This window comes from Rasamsonia byssochlamydoides (genome assembly GCF_041956645.1).
Source record: "Rasamsonia byssochlamydoides strain NRRL 3658 unplaced genomic scaffold VTN77scaffold_12, whole genome shotgun sequence".
Classification (NCBI taxonomy): domain Eukaryota; kingdom Fungi; phylum Ascomycota; class Eurotiomycetes; order Eurotiales; family Trichocomaceae; genus Rasamsonia; species Rasamsonia byssochlamydoides.
The window spans coordinates 191,702-211,233 of NW_027192395.1; the positions used below are offsets into that span (position 1 = coordinate 191,702).

General features: G+C 50.2%; 7 protein-coding genes across 7 annotated transcripts; 4 read left to right on the plus strand and 3 right to left on the minus strand.

Moving 5' to 3' along the window:
• Window positions 1-335: 335 nt before the first annotated feature.
• VTN77DRAFT_1200 (uncharacterized protein) lies at window positions 336-2,402 on the minus strand (the record flags this gene model as incomplete). Its single annotated transcript, XM_069416906.1, has 1 exon — window positions 336-2,402. One exon carries the CDS (start codon window positions 2,400-2,402, stop codon window positions 336-338), a length of 2,067 nt encoding a protein of 688 aa, XP_069280154.1.
• An 866-nt stretch (window positions 2,403-3,268) lies between these two features.
• VTN77DRAFT_1201 (mitochondrial 37S ribosomal protein mS23) lies at window positions 3,269-4,178 on the plus strand (the record flags this gene model as incomplete). The annotated part of the gene is made up of 2 exons (XM_069416907.1): window positions 3,269-3,702; window positions 3,815-4,178. 2 exons carry the CDS (start codon window positions 3,269-3,271, stop codon window positions 4,176-4,178), a joined length of 798 nt encoding a protein of 265 aa, XP_069280155.1.
• Window positions 4,179-4,911: 733 nt separating this feature from the next.
• VTN77DRAFT_1202 (uncharacterized protein) lies at window positions 4,912-5,897 on the minus strand (the record flags this gene model as incomplete). Its single annotated transcript, XM_069416908.1, has 2 exons — window positions 4,912-5,734; window positions 5,797-5,897. The coding sequence occupies 2 exons, from the start codon at window positions 5,895-5,897 to the stop codon at window positions 4,912-4,914; spliced, it is 924 nt and encodes a 307-aa protein (XP_069280156.1).
• A 916-nt stretch (window positions 5,898-6,813) lies between these two features.
• Window positions 6,814-7,450, minus strand: VTN77DRAFT_1203 (uncharacterized protein; the record flags this gene model as incomplete). Its single annotated transcript, XM_069416909.1, has 3 exons — window positions 6,814-6,896; window positions 6,953-7,109; window positions 7,340-7,450. 3 exons carry the CDS (start codon window positions 7,448-7,450, stop codon window positions 6,814-6,816), a joined length of 351 nt encoding a protein of 116 aa, XP_069280157.1.
• Window positions 7,451-8,241: 791 nt separating this feature from the next.
• Window positions 8,242-11,365, plus strand: VTN77DRAFT_1204 (uncharacterized protein; the record flags this gene model as incomplete). Its single annotated transcript, XM_069416910.1, has 3 exons — window positions 8,242-8,657; window positions 8,744-8,855; window positions 8,909-11,365. 3 exons carry the CDS (start codon window positions 8,242-8,244, stop codon window positions 11,363-11,365), a joined length of 2,985 nt encoding a protein of 994 aa, XP_069280158.1.
• A 3,547-nt stretch (window positions 11,366-14,912) lies between these two features.
• VTN77DRAFT_1205 (uncharacterized protein) lies at window positions 14,913-16,775 on the plus strand (the record flags this gene model as incomplete). The annotated part of the gene is made up of 2 exons (XM_069416911.1): window positions 14,913-15,851; window positions 15,906-16,775. The coding sequence occupies 2 exons, from the start codon at window positions 14,913-14,915 to the stop codon at window positions 16,773-16,775; spliced, it is 1,809 nt and encodes a 602-aa protein (XP_069280159.1).
• Window positions 16,776-17,558: 783 nt separating this feature from the next.
• On the plus strand, window positions 17,559-18,890 carry VTN77DRAFT_1206 (uncharacterized protein; the record flags this gene model as incomplete). Its single annotated transcript, XM_069416912.1, has 1 exon — window positions 17,559-18,890. One exon carries the CDS (start codon window positions 17,559-17,561, stop codon window positions 18,888-18,890), a length of 1,332 nt encoding a protein of 443 aa, XP_069280160.1.
• Between the last annotated feature and the right edge of the window lie 642 nt (window positions 18,891-19,532).

Sequence of the window (19,532 nt, forward strand, 5' to 3'; positions counted from 1 at the left end):
ATGTGACACTCTGCTAGAGAGGCCGACAAAATATCAAGTTCAAGGAACCGATCTCCTGCAGAATAATCGAGACTATTTTAATGAATTTATTGTGTAGCCAGATATGTACATACATGATGCTGTTGACCTTTTCGTTACTTCACAAATATAGGAATAAATAAGGGACAGTGCCAGCCCAAAACGCAAGACAAAATCTGTTTCGAGGTCGACCGTATAGTACTGTACATACATACATCAGAAACATGACAAGCGCTGAAAGAGCCTGGGAAATGGACTTCCTGCCCTATGGGTATATAATAATATACATATGTATCGCTCATCACATGCGCCGCCGTTCACTCTTTACGGCAAAGTCTCCGGCTTTTTTCCAATTGCTTGTCAAGTTCCTCCTTGACAGCGAGAACGTCCAAAGCTTTCCGTTTCTTCACCTGCCACATACGTTCGATCTGTAGCCACACGCGCATGAGGACGTCAGGTTCACAGCAGGTACCGAAGGCACGTAAAATGGCCATGATAATTTTGCGACCCAGGAAAACGCCGTTTTCGATTCGCCGTTGAAGATCTTCCAGCTCCTCATGAAGAGTGTCGCTGCGTGGTAAGGTGTTATAGAACATGCCCTCCACTTCATCCTCATCGGCTTCCTCTTCATACCACTCCTTCTCGTCGTCTTCGTCATCCTCTTTTGCTTTCTCATCGACGCTCTGTTTTTGCCCAGACTTGCCCCATGGCAGCGGTGTGTATATATCACCAGGGGAGGGTTCCACTTTGAGCTCCATGCTTTTCGCCAGAGGGTTCTCCCAACGTAGCTGGTCCCGGCGAAAAGGACCTCGATCATTGAGCCTCGCCTTCGATTCGTACAAGGCGCGTCGGAACGCGTCCCAAGTATCCCACAGCCTCTCCGACGTCCAGCCCCCGCCCTTCCGGCCGTGACGTGCAAACCCTTCAAACAAGAACAGAAAGACCATGGCGCGAGGAGGAACGGGGTAGGCCTGTTCCATATCCCTGAGAACCGCCATGAACTTGTGCAAATCGCCAGTGTGGCGAGCGTGGTGGGCGAGAAGTATGTGGAACGTCCTTGTATCGGGAGTCAACGGTAAGGAATCCTGTAACATTTTATGGTATTCGGGAAAGCGATGTTTGAGTGAAGCAGATACTTTTAGAACCCGACCAAATCTCTTATTCTTCTTCCGATAGAGGACCCATTCAGTAGATAATGACGGGTGATGGAACAAATGTTGATTCCCATTCGGCAACTCCTTTTCTAACTTCCTCTGTGCCACCATCATGCGATCATATATCTGTTCCGCTGTCTCAAGCTCACCGGCTCGGAGAAAAGAAGCGATCAGACAGTTCAAGACTACCGTATCGACAATCCCCCCGGACTGAACAAACTCGTCAAAGGCCTGGCGGATCCCAGTGGGGTCTCTTCGGAGGCCGTGGTAATAGATATTGGAGACTTGACCGTTCCGCCCGAAACTGAGGCCACGCTTCTCCATCTCAACCACCAAACGATCAGCCACTATATACTGGCCAGCCTTGATAGCAATGTCAAAGAGGACCTCGAACACAGCGGTGTCCGACCTTAATCCTGCCACATGTTCCATTCGTCGCCATAGACCAATGGCTTTCTTTAGGTCCTCTTTATGCACTCGCCCAGTGGCACGCGCGGCAAGGTGAATGGCAGAAGTCCACAATGAGCGAGACAATGGAAGGTCCGCAGCAATCATATCGTCTACCAGAGCGAGGTAGCGGCGAGCATTAGCCCAGCGCCGGTCCGGAGGGTTCGCAAACCGGCGAAGAAGCTCGCCTCGCGACTTCTTCGACAGATGAGCGACCCCTGGTGGTGGGAGCTCCCTGTAGAGCCTGAAAACATACTGATTGGATTTCGTCTCGTCAAAAAGAGCATCCAGAAATTGTCGGACTGCTGGGTACTCGACCATGTCACGCATGCCCCTCGAACCAGCGATGACATTGCGGATTAAGCAGTCACTCCGCTCGCCCTTGCCGCCACTTTCCTCATCTGTCACAGCTCTCACAGCATCTGTCCAGTCTGTCTCCGCTCCAAGAACGTTGGCGTAGAATTCAGATATGGCTTCGACTCTCTCTACCGCAGGAGTCGGCTTACTAAGGCCCCGGCGCTTGTCTGTTTCGGCGGCTGCCGACGACAAATGATGAGAACTGTTGTCTTTTGACGCCTCGTGAACAAGCACGTCCCCCTTTGGCACCACTGGTTGTGCTATTTCTGGCATCAAGCTCTTATCTTCATCCGCGCCACATTCCTTGACTGCTTCGTCTGACCTCGAATGTGCGTTATCTTCGACGCTTCTCACAGACGAATCCTCCTTCCAATCGCGTTCACTAGAATAATCATCAACACTATGTTTAACTCCTGTAGAGTACATTCGAGTCGTCCTTGGATGCTTCCCTCGAAAGTGCTCGACGGGTGATCTCGAAAGATCGGGGCATCGCCTGACCGGGAGTTGGCGAGTCCTCGTGACAGTCTGATTGAGTAGACGCGGACGTCTGTCACCTGATACGAATCTGGACGCTGTAGAAATGCTCCTAGCCCGAGGAGAGTGTTCGCGACAGAATCCAGCAAGCACCAATGAGCTGATGAAAATATCCGCTATCGACGCGACGTGGGGACGAGATCGGTGTCGTAGGCGTCTGAGAGGGGAGTGATAGGAGCTCGCTTCGGAGTTAGGCATCGAAAAGGGTCTCGAGGCAATAGGATAGACCAAGCTCTGCTGAGGAACAGGTCTGAAGCCTGTCGAGCTTGCGGAGCTATTGAGGTGAGACATGGGAATGGGGACATTGTGGCATTGGATCAGCCATGCGTATCCAGCAGCTGGTAAAAATTTTTTTAGGGGAAATTGGGAGAATCGAGAAATAAGGGGGAAAGAAAGTTCCCCAGCCAGCAATGGTGGCTTGAGGATGGCGAAAAGGACTCGTGCGCCTTTGACAGAGACCTGTTGTATGTATATTGAAATATGCCTGGTTTTGCAGTTCGCAGACTCCTCGCGCGGAGCCGGGGTCGGTCCAATCGGAGCCGCGCATTTGCGATCCTCTTTTTCTGCGACGACGGAACTCATCATTTGAACGGCAATCAACTGTTCACCCTCTCCAGCTTTCGCCAATTCAACCCAGTGTGGATTCTATTTCCAATTCTCGTTTTTCTCCTAAGAATTTTCAAGTCACTAGATTTGCGCCCGATCCCCACGACCCTTGCGCGAGACCCTGACGGTCTTGACCGTCTTCCCGATCAGCCATGGGCAAATACAACCTCACCGCACTCCGGGTGCGACAGACTGCCCTCAGGCAGAAGGCGAACGGGAAAATCTCCAAACTTCCACCATGGGTCGACGTTGTAGCCGATATCCCTCCAGCCCAAGTCCTGGTTCGTAACCTGCCGATACAACATGAGCTCGTCCGGCAACGAGTAAAGACCCTACCCGATTTCTCCGAGCCGCAGATCGTCTTTGAGAAGGACGAGAAGCCCAAACCGAAATCCAAGAAGCCTAGCCGTCTATTCCTGCCTGTGGAGATCAAGTATGAGGAGGATCAGTTGCGAAAGGAGTTTTTCCGTGACCACCCTTGGGAGCTGGCCAGACCAAGAGTTGTGCTTGAAACTACTGGCAAAGATCATGAGAAATATGACTGGGGCCGGATGCAGCAGCCGGGAAAGAGATTGGACGGTGAGAGGTACGTCAATGGTTGATTTGTTCAAGATCGACTTTTTCTTTCTGTCCAACGACAGGAGCATGTATGTTTTCATGGTCTGTGAACATGATGCACTAACGTCTCCATCATCCAGCGTCGTTCAACGACAACTTTGGCTTCTCAACAATGTGCCAGACATGACAAAAAGCGCTGCATATGATATTGCTCGTCGGGAATTCTACCAGCTCCGGCTACGAGAAGATATTGAGCGCCGAGTCGCTGCGGAGGAGGCGGAAGCCACCGGAGCGAATTTCGGTCCTACCATGCTCGAGGTTGGCATGCAACTCGAGAACAAGGAATTCGAACGTTGGAAGCAGTGGGCAAAGCAGGAGGCGCAGGTACAGGAACAGAAGGCGGCATCGTTTGTCGGTGCACCTGAGACTGCCGCGCCTGATGACAGTATCACTGCCACTGAGGAGACTCCCGAGGCAGCAGCTACTGCTACTCCACGGGTATAAATGGGTTGAATAACGTTGAGCGCTGCCGTATAACTATGATGTCTGGCAACTTGTGTCCGATCTCTTACCGATTCATGTACCATTACTGGGGCAATATTCTAGGGTTTATCTGTGTTTTCTTTCCGTCCAGCTGTGAGACATCTAAGGAGAGGACTAGTGTACATGTATTTAAGGACAGTCCAATTTCTTCGACTCTTTTCATTCGAGGATGGTCATTCCCATGATTTCTCCGGCAGTATAGTCCCTCAATTGGTCTTAAGTGTCATGCATCTGGCTGGTGTATGACGATGAAACCTACACTAGATATGACGTAAGAAAGGGATCAAAAGTGGGCTTATACATGATGCTTGATTCTCTTGCCAAGATGGAAGCAAACTAGGTACCTCCTAAATATCTGTATAGATCTGGGCGTAGTGGTAGTAGTCACGTGAAGGACACAAGCCCCAGGACATGAGAAAAGGGTTCAGTATAGAACACAATCATAAAACGAAAATACGGGTAAATAAAAGGTTAATTTAAGTTATGGTGTGGCATAGTTTTCTTCTTTGGACTAGTAATTATGGTTATTTCCCCCCCTTTGTGAGAAGTACAAGAGCTTTTAAATCTATATAATCTCGGAGATAGAGTACATAATTGCTTATTTATACAGAAAATCAACGAAAAGCGAGAAAAAAAAGAGGTAGAGAGAGACAGAGAGAGGAAAAGAATAGAATTAGAAGAGGAACCAAGAAATTCACCGACTGGAGCCTTTGCTGGGAATTGCTTTGATACCGTCATCAGGAGGGGTGGGTAAGGGAATGCCGTCATCTTGCATGGCATCTAGCCCTCGAGGTGCCAGTCCACCTTTTGCGATCACCTCCCGAAACTCGTTCAGAATGACGAACTCGAGCTGCAACTTGAACGCATAAACAAAGGAATGAATGACCGCCTTGAGCGTGAAGTATTGCGCGTAGTCGAGGGCGATCACCACGACGTCACAGAGAATGACAACGACCTGGATGAGAATCAGAAAGACGATGGTGGTGCGAATCCTCGCATTGAACGACTCCTTGACCATCTGCATGGTTCCGTAGATATACAGCGCGCTCAGGATAATCTCCTGGATCGAAAAGCCGAGCACTTGCACCCGCTCCATGGGGCCCATGTAGGGCACGTACTTCGCGTGGGCCTGCGGGTCGGAAAGACCGAATTGGAAGACCACGGTAGGGACATAGAAGAGGAATGCGTCCGTGATGATCATGGCGAGGGCGATGCGCAAGACGTGGCGATTCCGCATGACGAAGCTGATGAGGTGGAGGCGCGAGTACAGGACGACGGAGAAGCCTGTGACCATCCCTACCCAGCCGACTTCGGCAATGATGGTGCTGATGATCCAGTTGCATTGGGGCACGCAGTCTTTCAGGACAAACCCGAGGGCATGCAGAGTGACGCCCCACGTGGTGATCAGGACGCTCCAGAAGTAGAGGCCCGAGTAGCGACGGAAGGTGTAGAAAACCCAGACGGTCAGTTCAATGGTCATCCATAGTGGAACGGCCGTGAAGACGGCGATTAGAGACCTGAGACATGAACATTAGCACGTCCTCACGTGTGTGATCAAAGACTCCACGAGTATACCTACCAGATGGTTTGGTTCCAAGGGAGGGGGCCGGTTCGACCAAACGACCAGTCGAATTCAGAGAGCGGGACATAGGGAACTGTGATGTTCTGGGTGGGGGACATGATGTTGTTTTATGGCTTCGAAAAAGCAATAACTGGTATTGGGAATATCATACAATCATGAAGGTGAACAGAAGCTGATATACGCCAGTGTTTTAGATGCCATTGAGTTAGGAAACGAACACACTTTGTTGCCTTGGTCGATATGGACATTATATAAGTTCTTCTCATGGACCGACAGAACGACTGTACATGCATATAGTACATCCCAAGACCAATGAAAGGGTAGTTGTCAGACAAGCCGCAGTCTATCTATATAAAACAGCCACTGTGGAGGGCTGATTGGAGGGCCGATGCTGACCATCATGCAGCTTCAGGATTTTTCTTTCTTTCTTTCTTATTTTAGCAGCTGTCATTCGCACTGAATTGCTTTTAGGAGTTTGGGGCCACGAAGAATCGATCACCATTCTGAAAGCTAAGAACGCCACTATCTACCTAGGTAGGTAGTGGTTAGTAATAATAACGTCGGGGACGAAGGCTGGAGATGCAGCGCAGAGGAATTATTTTAGCTATCGAATCAGCCGCCCCCGTATTTTGATTTAGTCCTCAACCTAATCCCGCGCTTAGATTGTTAGGATGGAGATCCTTTGCGGCTTTGCCCTTGTTTGCGCGAATAAGGTTTCCCTTTAACCCGAGCTGAAATCTGACTGCATGTCCCGCTCTGGTCAAAGCGCACATTGACTTCTGTCGCAAATACACCTTACTTGCAGGCTGCTGAATGCTAGATTATTCATGTATGCATATCAGAAAATTTCTAATAATAGTAACTATCTCTACTGCTGCTACTTTGCGGAGTGCCTTAGTGGGAATGGTGACATTAAGAATCCAGAAGGCTGTTCGCTGGATCAGTTGGTTACTGACGTTTAAGGAAATACCTACAGTTCTGGTCCCACTGCTTTCCACAACCCAAAATACCTGGTTAAGGCCACCCCGCATAGTCGACAGAGCCGCTCACGCTGTAAGTAGAGATATTAGTCAGATGGGGCCAGACCTTCTGAGATGCTGAGTAAGTTCGAGATTAATATTAGACTATTTGGCCCTGGTATTAGTGTACATACATTCAAAGATCCAGTAGTAGTTGCTTTGATCCTTGATCTGGAGATAGCCTAGCCAATCTCTGCTAGTTTGACCGTCGTCCTTTTGAATCAGCGTTGCGTCCCCGAGCAGACTAAGCAAAGGCACATCTTCTTCTCTCAGTTTCAGGCTCTTGGACATCTACAAAACACATAGATATAGGTTTATATTGACATGCAGCTTTTACTCACACATTAGGCACTCCACAAGCTGAGAGAAGGGCGCACAGGCTGAAGACATCATTGTTCATAGCTGACAGAAAATAACACTTTTCAATGTGCTTAGCCACTGTCTTGTCATGGATGAAATCGAACCTTTTCTGATGTGCTTGTTCGGTGAAAGAAGGAACTCGGAAGAGTGGATAATATCACCAGTATCACGGCTATCACGTGACTCGGCAGCAGTGCCAATGGAAGCTCGCTCTTGCCAAGCCGCCGCGATCCAGCGCCGTTGGAGTCGTGTAGCGCCCGTTCCTGCGCCATGTTGGCGGCTCCAATCCACGATTCCAGACCCGCCGACGTATCGCGCGACTGCACTTGATACATCTCATGCCTGCCCAACCCCCCAAATGCCTCCAATGTTGTCGAATCGCCAGCCTCGCGCCATCACGGCGTAATCCAATCGACAATTGATAACAGGATACGGGAGGACTGCTACAAGCGCGGCCTGCCATCTGACAGGTCCACGGACGCTGGGCTGCTAAGGGCCCAACTGTCCCTTTCTAAATTTCCGACTCAAGATTAACAGCGCCACAGACTTCATCCATCTCTTACAAAGACATTGTTTATTTTCTGTGACATTTCGAGTAGCGGTTTCTTCCATCTCCCACAGAACAGTGGTCATTCGTTCCGTTGGCGAGTGGGCGTTCCTTGACCTGATCCGTACCCGCCCGACGGACCTCCCTTGCTCCCCAAGGTTTGAGCCGCCCACTCCCTCTGCCTCAAGGACGAGCAAACTGACGTCTTGGGAATGGGCTGATCGCCAACGTACAGATCTTCCCCAGCTGCATGTTTATCCTGACCTGCAACCCCGCTATCACCGCGTCCAGCACACCGGCTCCGACGTCTTCTAGACAGTTTGCGACGCGTCTCGTTCACAGCTGAGCTTGTGTAGACTATCGATTATGCGGTACCTAAGCGTTGTTATCCTCTCCAAGGATACAAGAGCACCTGGGGACTTTCCGCTGACGATTTGATCAGCGGGTAGAAGGACAACCTCGGACCGTTTTTGGGGTGGCCTCCCGCCTAGGCAGTTGTCGGTCATGATCTCCACCATGATTCGCCCAGAGGATACGACCCGGGCTCCCCGCCAATACGGAGGTGATACGGGTGAGGAGGATGAAATTAGGATAACCCCGCAGTCGAGCTTTTCTTCGACAGGTTCGAACAACAGTGGACCATCCAGTCACGAAGATGAATCTCCGCAACAAAGCAATCGAAGCGCCAGCTATGGCAACGCCGGTAGTAGCACCGGCAAACCCCATGAACACAGGCAACTGACACAGGAGGAAACCATTGAGCTGGCACGGCGGGCTGTCGAGAATGGGATCCAAGAGACGAAACGATCGCTCGCCGGTAATGAAACCGTGAGCGATGTGGTAAGGCCCAAACTGACGATCGACCTGGGCCATTCAAACATTGTTCAGATTCCAGAGGCAGTGGTGGATATCATTAAGGATGAGGTTGAGAGGTACGGCAGCTTCTGTGTGATATGGCTCCGTCAACATCTCCAGTATTTCAGACTTGGGTCTCACAATCAGTACTGACTCTGGCTAGACTATCTCTGTCGAATAATCATCTGTTCCGCATCCCATATCGATTTTCAGAATGCGCCCATCTCCGTTACCTCAATATTCGGGCGAACAATTTCCGCGAAATCCCGAAAGGGGTCCGTACCTCCCAAATCTGCGAGACTTTTATGTTAGTGCTAACATTGTGTAGGTTTATAAGTTGCCTTTGCTGGAAATTTTAGATCTCAGTAGGAACAAAATCAGTAAGATCCCAGATGACATTCGAAAGTTGACGTCTCTGCGAGTCTTCTCTATTATGCAAAACCGACTGGATGATCTGCCGGCGGGACTTGCGGACATGAACAAGTTGCAGATTCTGAAGGTTGCGGGGAATTTTCTGAAATATCCGTTGCGGCGAGTCATTGAAGCCAAAGAGGCTGAAGTAGCCTCTTTGGCTATGACGGATACTGAGAAAGAAGCTGCAGTCACTGCTGAACTCAAGAGATTTCTGAAGAGCAGGCACCAGCAAACCACACCAGATCCCGAAAGCGGCAGCGACGCAAGTGAGAATCTGATCGATACCCCCAAGCCTGTAAAACGGGGAGCCAACAGTCGGTTTCCGGTGATCCCAAGCACAGGTGATGGTTCCTCAGGCCCTAGATCGCCATCTTACTCCAGACCGCCGCCTATTCCCATGAGATCCCATCAGCGTCTGGCCTCTGGTCAGAACACGACGCTTCAATACAGTGGCTACCCGCGACCGGGTATCTCCCCGTATCCTGGGGGCAGTGAACGTAATCGAAGTAATAGTGAGGGAATCCTTCCAATCTCTGCTCGCAGTAAGCGTATGGGGTTAGTATCAAGAAAAACCGACCTTGGCACCTTGGATGAGATGCGGCCATATCGCAACAGCCATCTGCGAGGTCTCAGCCATGGTTCCCTTCTGAGAACCAATCCATCTGGTGGAGCGAGTGGGAGCGGCTCTTCAAGCCCGGGCAGCCCTCGAGGTGAACAGAGGAGGGTGCGGGATGGCTTCATCCGGCGGATGTCGAGCTTGCCAGAGCACAAAGAAGAAAAGGCGCAAGAACCGATCATTGAAGGCGCGAAGGGGATTTTGTTCTCTCTGTTCCAGATTCATCCTCACATCTCCACTCTGATCAATGTCATCAAGGGGGATGACGCACGGCGAAATAGCTTGGAGATTGTCTTCTACAATGCTTCGACCCATGTGGATCAGTTAAATGAAGCCCTGGAAAATGTGGAGAATATGTCTCTGGATGACAGAGACTTTGCAAGAATGTCGAACGAGGTGAAGCGTGAATGTGTGACATGTCTTATGGCATACACTCACGTTGCCACGCTGCTGCGCCAGAGTATCGAGAAAATCATTGCCCACGGCGATGCACGCTATGTCCGCTCACTCCTGCTGATGGTCTATGGTAGCTTACTTGAGCTGCGAAACGCCTGTATCAACCTCGGAGCTCCACTGCAAACACGGAAGCAGAACCTGTCGTTGAGCGACAAACATTCACAATCAGAGGCAGTACAAGGAGAATTCGGCCCTGATCGGTTTGCAGGGCCGGCTGTGACGCCTACGAGAGAAAGAGCTCCGCCCATGCGCCGTTTCCGAAGTGATACGACGATTCTGCACCCTCAGGGGGGTCCTGGAGCCTCGTTTCCACCAAGCTCGACCTACCAACCTGCAGCGCTTTCACCAGGAATATCTACCCCGAATTCTGTGCCCCTGAATTATGGCGGGCGGAGTCGGTCGAACAGCCGATCTGCCACGGCTCTAAATACCTCAGTGCCCTCATCACTTGCCACTCCCCGTTCGGGAGAAGCATTTCCCTCAATGCCTAGTACCTCAGTGAGCCGGATCAATCCAGTGACTGGCCTTGATGAGCTTGAAGAGGAACCGATATTCGAGAGGATTTTCAAACAACTTACCGCTGCCTATAATGCCGCTCTTCACGCACTCCCTCTTGCTTATCGACAGTTCACTCGATGCTTAGAGATGGCGGAAGAGGCCCGAGAGCCTGAAGACATCCGCAGGCTTTGGAATAACCTTATCCGACGTTGTCGTGCATGTTACGAGACCTCTGAAGCCCTGGGGGCCCGGCTATCAACCATGAAGGTCAAGGAACCGGGAGGTGGTGTGAGAAATCAACGGGAATTCTGGCAGCTTTGCAAGACTTTCATGCAGTCTTTTGTCGACCTGGTGACGGATATGCGAGATGCGAGAAACCTGCAAATTCTCCCGCCCGATGTCATCGCCATCTTGCGACCCGTTCAAAAGGCCAGCAGGGAAGCGGGCAGACTGATCGAGGCTTCGCCCTGGTCTTATCTTGCCGACATGACCACCGCACAGGCTCCAGGCATTTACGGCCCACCATTGCAGCCGCAGCATCCGCAACATCATCCGACAACCTCAGCACCCTTCATATCCACCGGAACCACGATCCCCAGCATCAGCTCTAGCATATCGCCCCAGTCAGTTCCTCTCCCAGCTACGCCTTTGAGTGCTGCATTGGGTCCTGCCGCACAAGCCACGGTGCCGTCAACACCGGTGAGCGCTTACAGCGACAGGTTCTTCGCAGGTGATGTTTTTCAGAGAGCGGACTCATTGCTGGCAATGCCAAACCAGGCGCCGTACTTATATCGTCGATGACACTCGACGTGGTAGGGCTGACCTCGCAGCCAGTGCTCTCTTCTACTCCCGCTCGCACGATTTTATAGCTTTATATATCTCTACGTTGGGCTTCTGTCTGGCCTAGCATTTCAGGGTGAATGCACCCTTTTGACAGTATCATACTACACCCGCCTCCCCAACATCCCTCCTACGAACTTGACGTTACGACTTGAGTCACAGAATATTATACGGCGTTTGTCTTCTAGGTTTTTGAGGTCAGGACGCATCTCGGCTAGCATCAAGGGTGGCGTACGGTTGCTCGAAAACGGGCGTTCGATTTCCTGTCAATCTTGCGCATGTCTGTTTTCTTCTTCTCGCCAGTGGACAAGGGTGCAGGTGGTTCGCAGTAATTGTGATTTTCATCTTGCTGTCTTCTGGGGCTGTCCTTGATTTTTTTTCTTGTGATAACCAGATTATATCCAGATGGCAAAAGTTGGCTCTGTGGACTCGGACTGTATATAAAGGACTCTCGGTTTTGAGATCTGTTGAGCATAGGTAATCATGCTAATTCGAACTTGTTTATAATCTAGCAAGATAGAGGCCAGATCGATTCTTCTCCTTTACATTACGTCGATTCTCAAATCTCTATTGATATCGATTGCTTTGTACGGAGTAGTCTAGACATTGTTTCCGTTGCTGGTATGTGATATTGATCACGTGAACCGTATGGGCTGGGAGTAGAGCTCCGACTCCACAGGTTGACCAGGAGGAGCGAAGCTATTATTATCGAACACTCGAAATCGATTCTCATCTCCTTACTCCGTAAGTTTACCTAGGTACCTTACTCCATACCGCACAAAAGTTATTACAGCTTGCAATTACTTTATTATAACCAGAACACTTTATGCGGATGCCTATCTTAAACTACAGAGTACAGTCTGATCTCCACCGCCTTTTCTTGTTGCCTCTGAGAAAGGGGTACGCCGTACTTTGCGTTAGCAGGGAGGTAACTCATATTTCGGTAACTCCTACTATTACTCCGTATGTTGTTGGAAGAGTCAGTCCAGGGTAGATCAGATCACCAGACCTCATGACCTGAGACCAGCCTCCGCAGATTGATTGACGCCCCCATTTTTTGTTTTTCTTCTCCCGCCACCCCTCGTGACGTAAAATGATTTTCAAAGAGACAGACAGGGCTGTGATCGTGAGGCAAGGGTCATAAAAATTGGGACTACCCTACCCCTCGCTGGCGAGGGGCGGGATCACCGGAAGGAATGCTGCAGAGGGCTGGAGAGTATAGTATCCGTACTCCGTACAGACACATACCGTGACATACGTGTATGACTTCGTCCGTTGCCCTCCGGTCGTTAAAAAAAAGTGAGGCGAACGGACGGGCTGGGAACGTGGCTCTTCAATTGAAGAGGGATCCCCGAGTTTCGCAACCCCTTTTTTTCCCCATTCGCATGCTGACACACCGCACACTTTGTATTAATGCTGTGGCGCGGCTTATGCTAGGTCTATGCGCTTGGCTCGCCGCCGATCTGCGATACCAGTAACCGCAGAATTCAAGTCGGTACGGAGTATCACTACGGAGTAGCTCAGTAGATGTTACGACAGTGTGACAGTGACAGTGACCAGAGAAAATAATCAGATAACTTGATAAGTAGGCTGTACTAACGACTAAGGTCGGGTATGATTAGGTGATAGTACTAGTGCTCCGTAGTTATATAAATTACCAACTTTCGGAAGCATCGAGGGCGCGGACAAAGGATCCTTCTCCGTTTGCACGTCGGCAAGAAAACGTTGCAACTTGCACCCCGATCTTGTTGTTGCTGTCCTCACAGCTTCTCGACAAGCTGCACAGTCGCCTCACGCTTCATGGAATCATGAGCCATCAGGTCCACCAACCCCGTCCAACCGCCCGCCTGGGCCGCTAAAATAGCATCCCCGTACTGCCGACGGTACCGTACGGAGTACCGACCACGCAGACTTGGCTCTGTCGTACCAACCATGGGATCCCTGGCTTGTTACTATTCCAATCCCCCCTTGACGCGAGGCGGAAAACAAAACACATGACTTTGCACGGGTACAACGACGGAATCCCTCAGCGGTGCCAGGACAGTGCTGCGGCAATCCGTCCCTTCTTCCAGAGAGACAAGCCTCCAAAGAGCATGCAGGCAAGGAACTCCTCTTGTTCTCTTTCGGTGTTGTTGCCTCGCCGTTTTCAGCGTGGTCGAGTCCGGAGTCAGCTGGGTGATATCCCTTGACTCGAAAGGCTCTCGATCACTCATATATACGCCGATAATTACGGCGAACATGCTTGTCGACTCCTCGCCTCCTTGACGAGTCTCTTGCTGTCCCTCGGGGCGGAAACTCGCATTTCCGTCACAACACATAGAGCTAATTAGTTAGGTGTCATGGATCGATCCACTCTCACCGACTGAGCTGGTCTCACGATGTCCGCCTTCGGGGTGTGTGTGCTGTTTCCCCGCGTCACAAAGCGGACAAGGCGACGCCACATCCGTGCGTCTATGGCGAAGAATGCTGGATATGGCGTGTTTGATCTCTGATGTGTCCACGCCGCCTCAATAATGTGGGATCTGCCAGCTGCGGTGTCCTTTCTTTTTGCAGGAATAACGTAGCGCAGTACGGAGTACAAACCGGCCATCACAATTGTGGCAACGTTCCATCCCCTGCTCATCTTATTGATTGATTGATTATTTCCAGAGAATTCCGTCAGATAAGCAACGTTCAAAGACCCACAGCGTCATCAGGACGTGGCTCGTGTGAGGGCTCTCCGTTAGCCTGGGCGCTGAATCCTGAGGATGCTGAAAGCGGAACCATTATTTGCCCTGGCATTCGATAGTAAAGCTGCGCGCGGTCGATCGCAGATTATTCGCAGATCGACTTTCCAAACCAGCCTCACTTAACGCTTTCCCTGTGGGCAGCTTGGACCGTTTAGAGGCCAATTCTCCCTAACCATCCTAGCTACAGTGGCTTATTATTCCGCTAAAAGCGCTGGATTAGTTGTTCCATTTTTGTTATCCCTCCCCCTTTAGTAGTTCTCCCACTCCCTTGTCCTGGTCCCCCACGACTGTGACCACTCAAATAAGAAAATAAGGGCAACGATTGGATATCTCTCGCAATTCTCCTGCGCTTTGCTTTTTTTTCTTTTTCTTTCTTTCCATTTTCCTCTGTCGCATGCTGAGCCTGCCACCAATTGTTTGTCATTCCAAGATCATTTCCGCTGCAGTCCGAAGAGATTAGCTTTGCACGCCTCATCTGTCTCTCGTCCCCGTGGTGCTGTTCGCGGCTCTTTCCAAAGACGTCAAACCTGAAACGTGCTTTCCGGTTGATCATTCTTTGTCGTTATCGTGGCCTACGGGCCGGAGGCACCTCCGATGGCGGCGCTCTGACTGAAGACTCGTTTCTGCAGGGCGTATTTTGGACTAACTACACTGCGACATCCTCAAGTCAGAAGGCATTTCACTTGTCTCTTCATCATTGTGGAAGCCTCGGTTATCTTGACTGCCTGTAAGGATTGCGACGGGGTAACTGATCTGACATCGACGTCAGATTAGTCGCGATGGATCTCCAGAAACCCAAAAAATCACGAGCAGACACGCATGGCGATCAAGAGGAGGCCTCTGAATATTGCGTCGATGGTTTTGGCAGGTCCACAGACTCCAAAAACACGCCGGAAAATGAAAGTCTTGATCCCCGACAGGATGCACCGGGCAATGGGGTTGCTGCGGAGATGAATGGGGTACATATTGCAACAACAAGTCTCCCTCGTGAGACGACGTCGCCTTCTCACCGGTCCCTATCACACTCCAGAAAAGTCCAGAGGAGAAAGAGCAGGTCGCCGGCCATGACCATGCTCATCCCTAAAGCTCTGAATCTGGAGCCCCGTCAACTCAAACTGCTGCAGTCTGCCGAACCGGTACCGCCAGTCACCAAGGAAACTCTCAGTGAACTCGACCTGGAGCGCATCATGAGAAACATCCACCTTCGAACGGACGCGAACTTTGAGCGAGATCTCCATTTCAAGCCCGACCTCGACGGTGAAAAGGGCCTGAAGAAAAGAAGAGCAGCGAACGACTACTGGGATGCTCTGCAGATAGAGATATCGATTTGCGCCTTCTGCACCCAAAACAACATTGAAATCTGTCATGAATCGAATTCAGATCCGGCTGATCAAGCTTCGTTTACACCGAGATTACCGACCATGTTTGAGACCCTGCAGGACATCCTGAAAACCCTCGTACCGGAACGCGATCATCCCAGCGTCATGCAGAATTTGGACGTGCCACTGCTGATGCAGCAAGTTCGGAAAGGAGTTCTGGACTTGGTGGGTCTCTCGACCTGGCTCGCAGGGCTCTTGAAGATGCACTGCGCTCCTATGAGAGATAAGGAAGCGGACAAGATGGTTGAGGAGATCAGTACGGGATATCGTAATCAAGACATGGCGAAAGTGGTCAATGGGCTTCGAACGCTGTTTGGTGTTCTGGAGATGATGAAATTGGTAGGTGGGCAACACGGGTCCGAAAATCAGGACCATGCTGACAGATCGATTTAGGACGTCGCCAACCACCAGATTCGTGCGTTCCGGATCCTGCTGATTGAGGATACAATACCGTTCCTGCAAGGATATTTCTATAAAAGGATCATGAACAATGAATTCCGGGTTGAAGATTCAAAGAATTGGTACCTCAATCTGCAGAAACAGAGTCCCGATCTGACGAAGGAGTCGAAGAACAAAGCTTTTGCGCCCGTGGCAGTCATGTTCCGTGGGCTGGCTGAACTCCTGCTGCAATTCCATGACCCGGTGAAGTTTCCGCAAACCTTCCACTTCGACATCGGACGGTTGTGGCAGCTCCGGGCCGAATTACAGAATGTCATCAACATTGATATCTGTTGGTCTGTGTTGGAGGACTTTGTCGGTAGCAAGCGGTGGACTGCATCGTCGCGGGGGGAGCTTTATTCCACCTTCCGATCGCGGATATCGCCGTTACTCGAAGACAACGACGGTCGACGTCGGAGGGGGGCTCGTGTGGCGAACGTCGCAAATATAGCCCTGGAGGTGGCACGGCTTGCATGTGTAGCGCGTGGCGGTAAGGACGCAATCTCCGACAGCGTCCTCTTTGCTATCGAAAAGGATTTGGAATATGACTTTACACACGAGTCGCGTCGGTTCAGTGCGATCCAAGACATCGTTCGGAAAGATCTTCTTGATATCACGTTTGAGCTTGCGAAGAAATACCTCACCATGTCCCCTCTTGCTATCTGCGAGTCACAACGCACCCGACTATTTCACCCGCAAGGACCTGTCTCCCAACATTACATTGACCTGGAAGCAGTTGCAATGCGGCTCGCGCACATCGGGGTGTTGCACTGGCGGGTTTGGGGACCGCTGTTATATGTGCGGGATGAAACGTCTGTTTTCTGAAATGCCTACAAAGTATACGTATAGATCGTTGTCGGACAGCAGTCATGGTTCTGCTGTATAGTCCTGTTTTTGTCCTTTTCTTTTGACTCTTTCAAAAGCTGTTCCTGTTCCTGTCTCTTTTCTTCTCACATTCCACGGCGCTTTCCGGTTACCTTTCTGAACGGCAGTTGGGCCTGTGTATATGGTCATAGTTGGCAGGTTTCTGGCGTCCAAGCAATGTTTTAGTAGTGTCTTTTTGGGGCCATTTGGCGGGCCATGGCAGCATTTTGGAGTCTTGATGGGTCTGAGGGTCAGGGATACGATATATATGTTACATTATTAGTTAGATGTTTTGTTTCGAAATTTATAGTAGATCTGCTTCGGAGATGTTATTAGCAATCGCTGTTGCTGTTGTTCCTTATCACGTGACTAGGGTTTCCCCTGGATACAGCTTTTGCAAGGGACTGAATGGAAAATTGTATCAATGAAATGAAATGAACCACCGCAACATGCTGAACTTCTGTGCTATATCTCCTTGAGAGATAAATGGTATACCTCGTTCTGAGGAGAACCAACATATCGTACATACATTCTATCGTTAATTCAGCGTCCAACCCGCTTGAGGACAGAGGTCAAAGCTCAAAAGCTTCCGCAGCAGCAGCTGATACGTATCCTTTCATCTTTACTCTACTAACCAGCCACCACCACTACTACTTGGGGGAGAGAAAAAAAATAAAAAAAAAGGAAGAAAAGGGGAAAAGGGAAAAAGGAAATCAAGTCAAACCAACTCGTTATTGGTTAACTATGCGCCTCACTTCGCCGTTATTACAGAAGGCGGCATTTCAATGGCTGTCGTCGCTGAAAACAGCCGAGCTGAAGAGCATCGCACAGGCGACCGGGGTCAGGGAGGCAGGGCCCAAAGCAGCGCTGCGGCAGCGGCTCATAAGGGATCTGCAGCGGAGCGAGTTTTTGCTGTCGGATGAAGTATTATTATCAGGCAGCCAGGAGCAGAGCCAGGGCCAGGACCAGCAGAAACAGCCACCACCGAGACGAGGGGCCAATGGCAGAGATCTGAGCATTTTGAGCATCGACATGGGGATTCAGAATTTGGCTTTTGCGCATTTCCTCGTCCCGGCTCCGGGGATGAAGTCATTGTCATTATCATTCGAGCCGAAACCTACGCTCAATGCATGGCATCGCCTTGCCGTTTTGGAGCTTCCTACTGGCTCGTCTACGCTACCGCCGGAGGTATTTACGACACTGGCGAAGACCAACAACATGAACAATAAGGATAAGAATCAGAATCCCCAGAAGACAACAGAAGCGGCCGAAGAGGATATCTCTGCAGAAGAGGAGGAGCTGAACCTTACCAAAGCAGGCATGTTCAGCATGAACGTCTACGCTGCGCAGGCCTACACGCTGGTTGCCTCCCTCATCGCAGCGTATCAGCCGACGCACATCCTGATTGAGAAGCAACGGTTCCGGTCGGGCGGGAGACCGGCCATCCAAGAGTGGACGCTGCGCGTCGGCGTGTTCGAGGGGATGCTGCATGCTGTGCTACACACGCTGCAGCAGCTAGGGAAGTGCTCCGTTGAGGCGCAGAGGATAGATCCGAAGCGGGTTGTCAGGTACTGGAATTTGGAGGCTGATGACGAAGATGATGCAAACAAGAAGAAAAAGGGGAAGACGAAAGGGCTCTATAATGAAGTCAAGAAAAGGAAGATCGACCTCGTTGGGAGGTGGCTTCAAGCTGCTCGTGAGGGAGGCATCAGCGAATCACAACAACAACAAAAACTACCAAAGGTGGACATAACGGAATTATTGTCATCATCATTATCGAACTCGGACGCGAGAGACGTTGTCAACGCATACCTCTACAAATGGAACAGCCGCCGTCTGAGAACGGCCCTTGACGAGCCTGGGGTGGTGAAGCACCTCGACAAGCTGGACGATCTGGCCGATTGCCTCCTGCAGGGCATGACATGGTTGCAATGGCAGATTATGCGGGCGAGAGTGGCGAGGGAGGGGTTGGGTGCGTTGAATGATGGCAGCACGAACGATAGTGGCAGTGGCAGTGGCAGTGGTAGTGACAGTGGTGATGGCAATGCCAGTACCTCGCAAGGAGAGCAGAGCTAAGAAGCAGGAGTGGTCCAGCGGGCATTTCTTTTTTTTTTTCGTCGATGTATTATTATACTGGTGTGTATAGATAGATAGATAGATAGGTATCTCGTTCAGTTGTATGTACTGTATGTATGTACGTGTATATGTGTATACCTACAGCGACCAGGGCCTTCTAGAAGAAGAGAAGGAGGAATGTCAAGTAAACCAAATCAAGCAAAGATATGACGGAACAGACTCTGCCATGAAGTGATATGAGACAAGTCATCTCATTAATATCATCTATCATCTATCATCAATTATTTATTTATTCACATCATATCTAAGTGGCAGTAGCAAAGTGAATAAAAAAACTTCAGACAGTTACTTAACTAGTTAGTTAGTATATATAGTTAATTATTAATTAATATAGATAATAAGATGACTGAATTTTGACTAGAACAGTAGAACTCTAGTAATACTTGCTTGCTTCACGGTTGAGATCACTGTCACCTAGGTAGGACTCCTAGGCGCTGACATTAATTAATCAATTGGTTAATAATGCCAGTGTCAATCTATTTAATTCAATCGAATCTAGACTAGACTAGAATCTCTAGATAGATAGATACCTAGATAGATAGGAAGATACCTAGGTAGATAAATCGATAGATAGGTGATAGA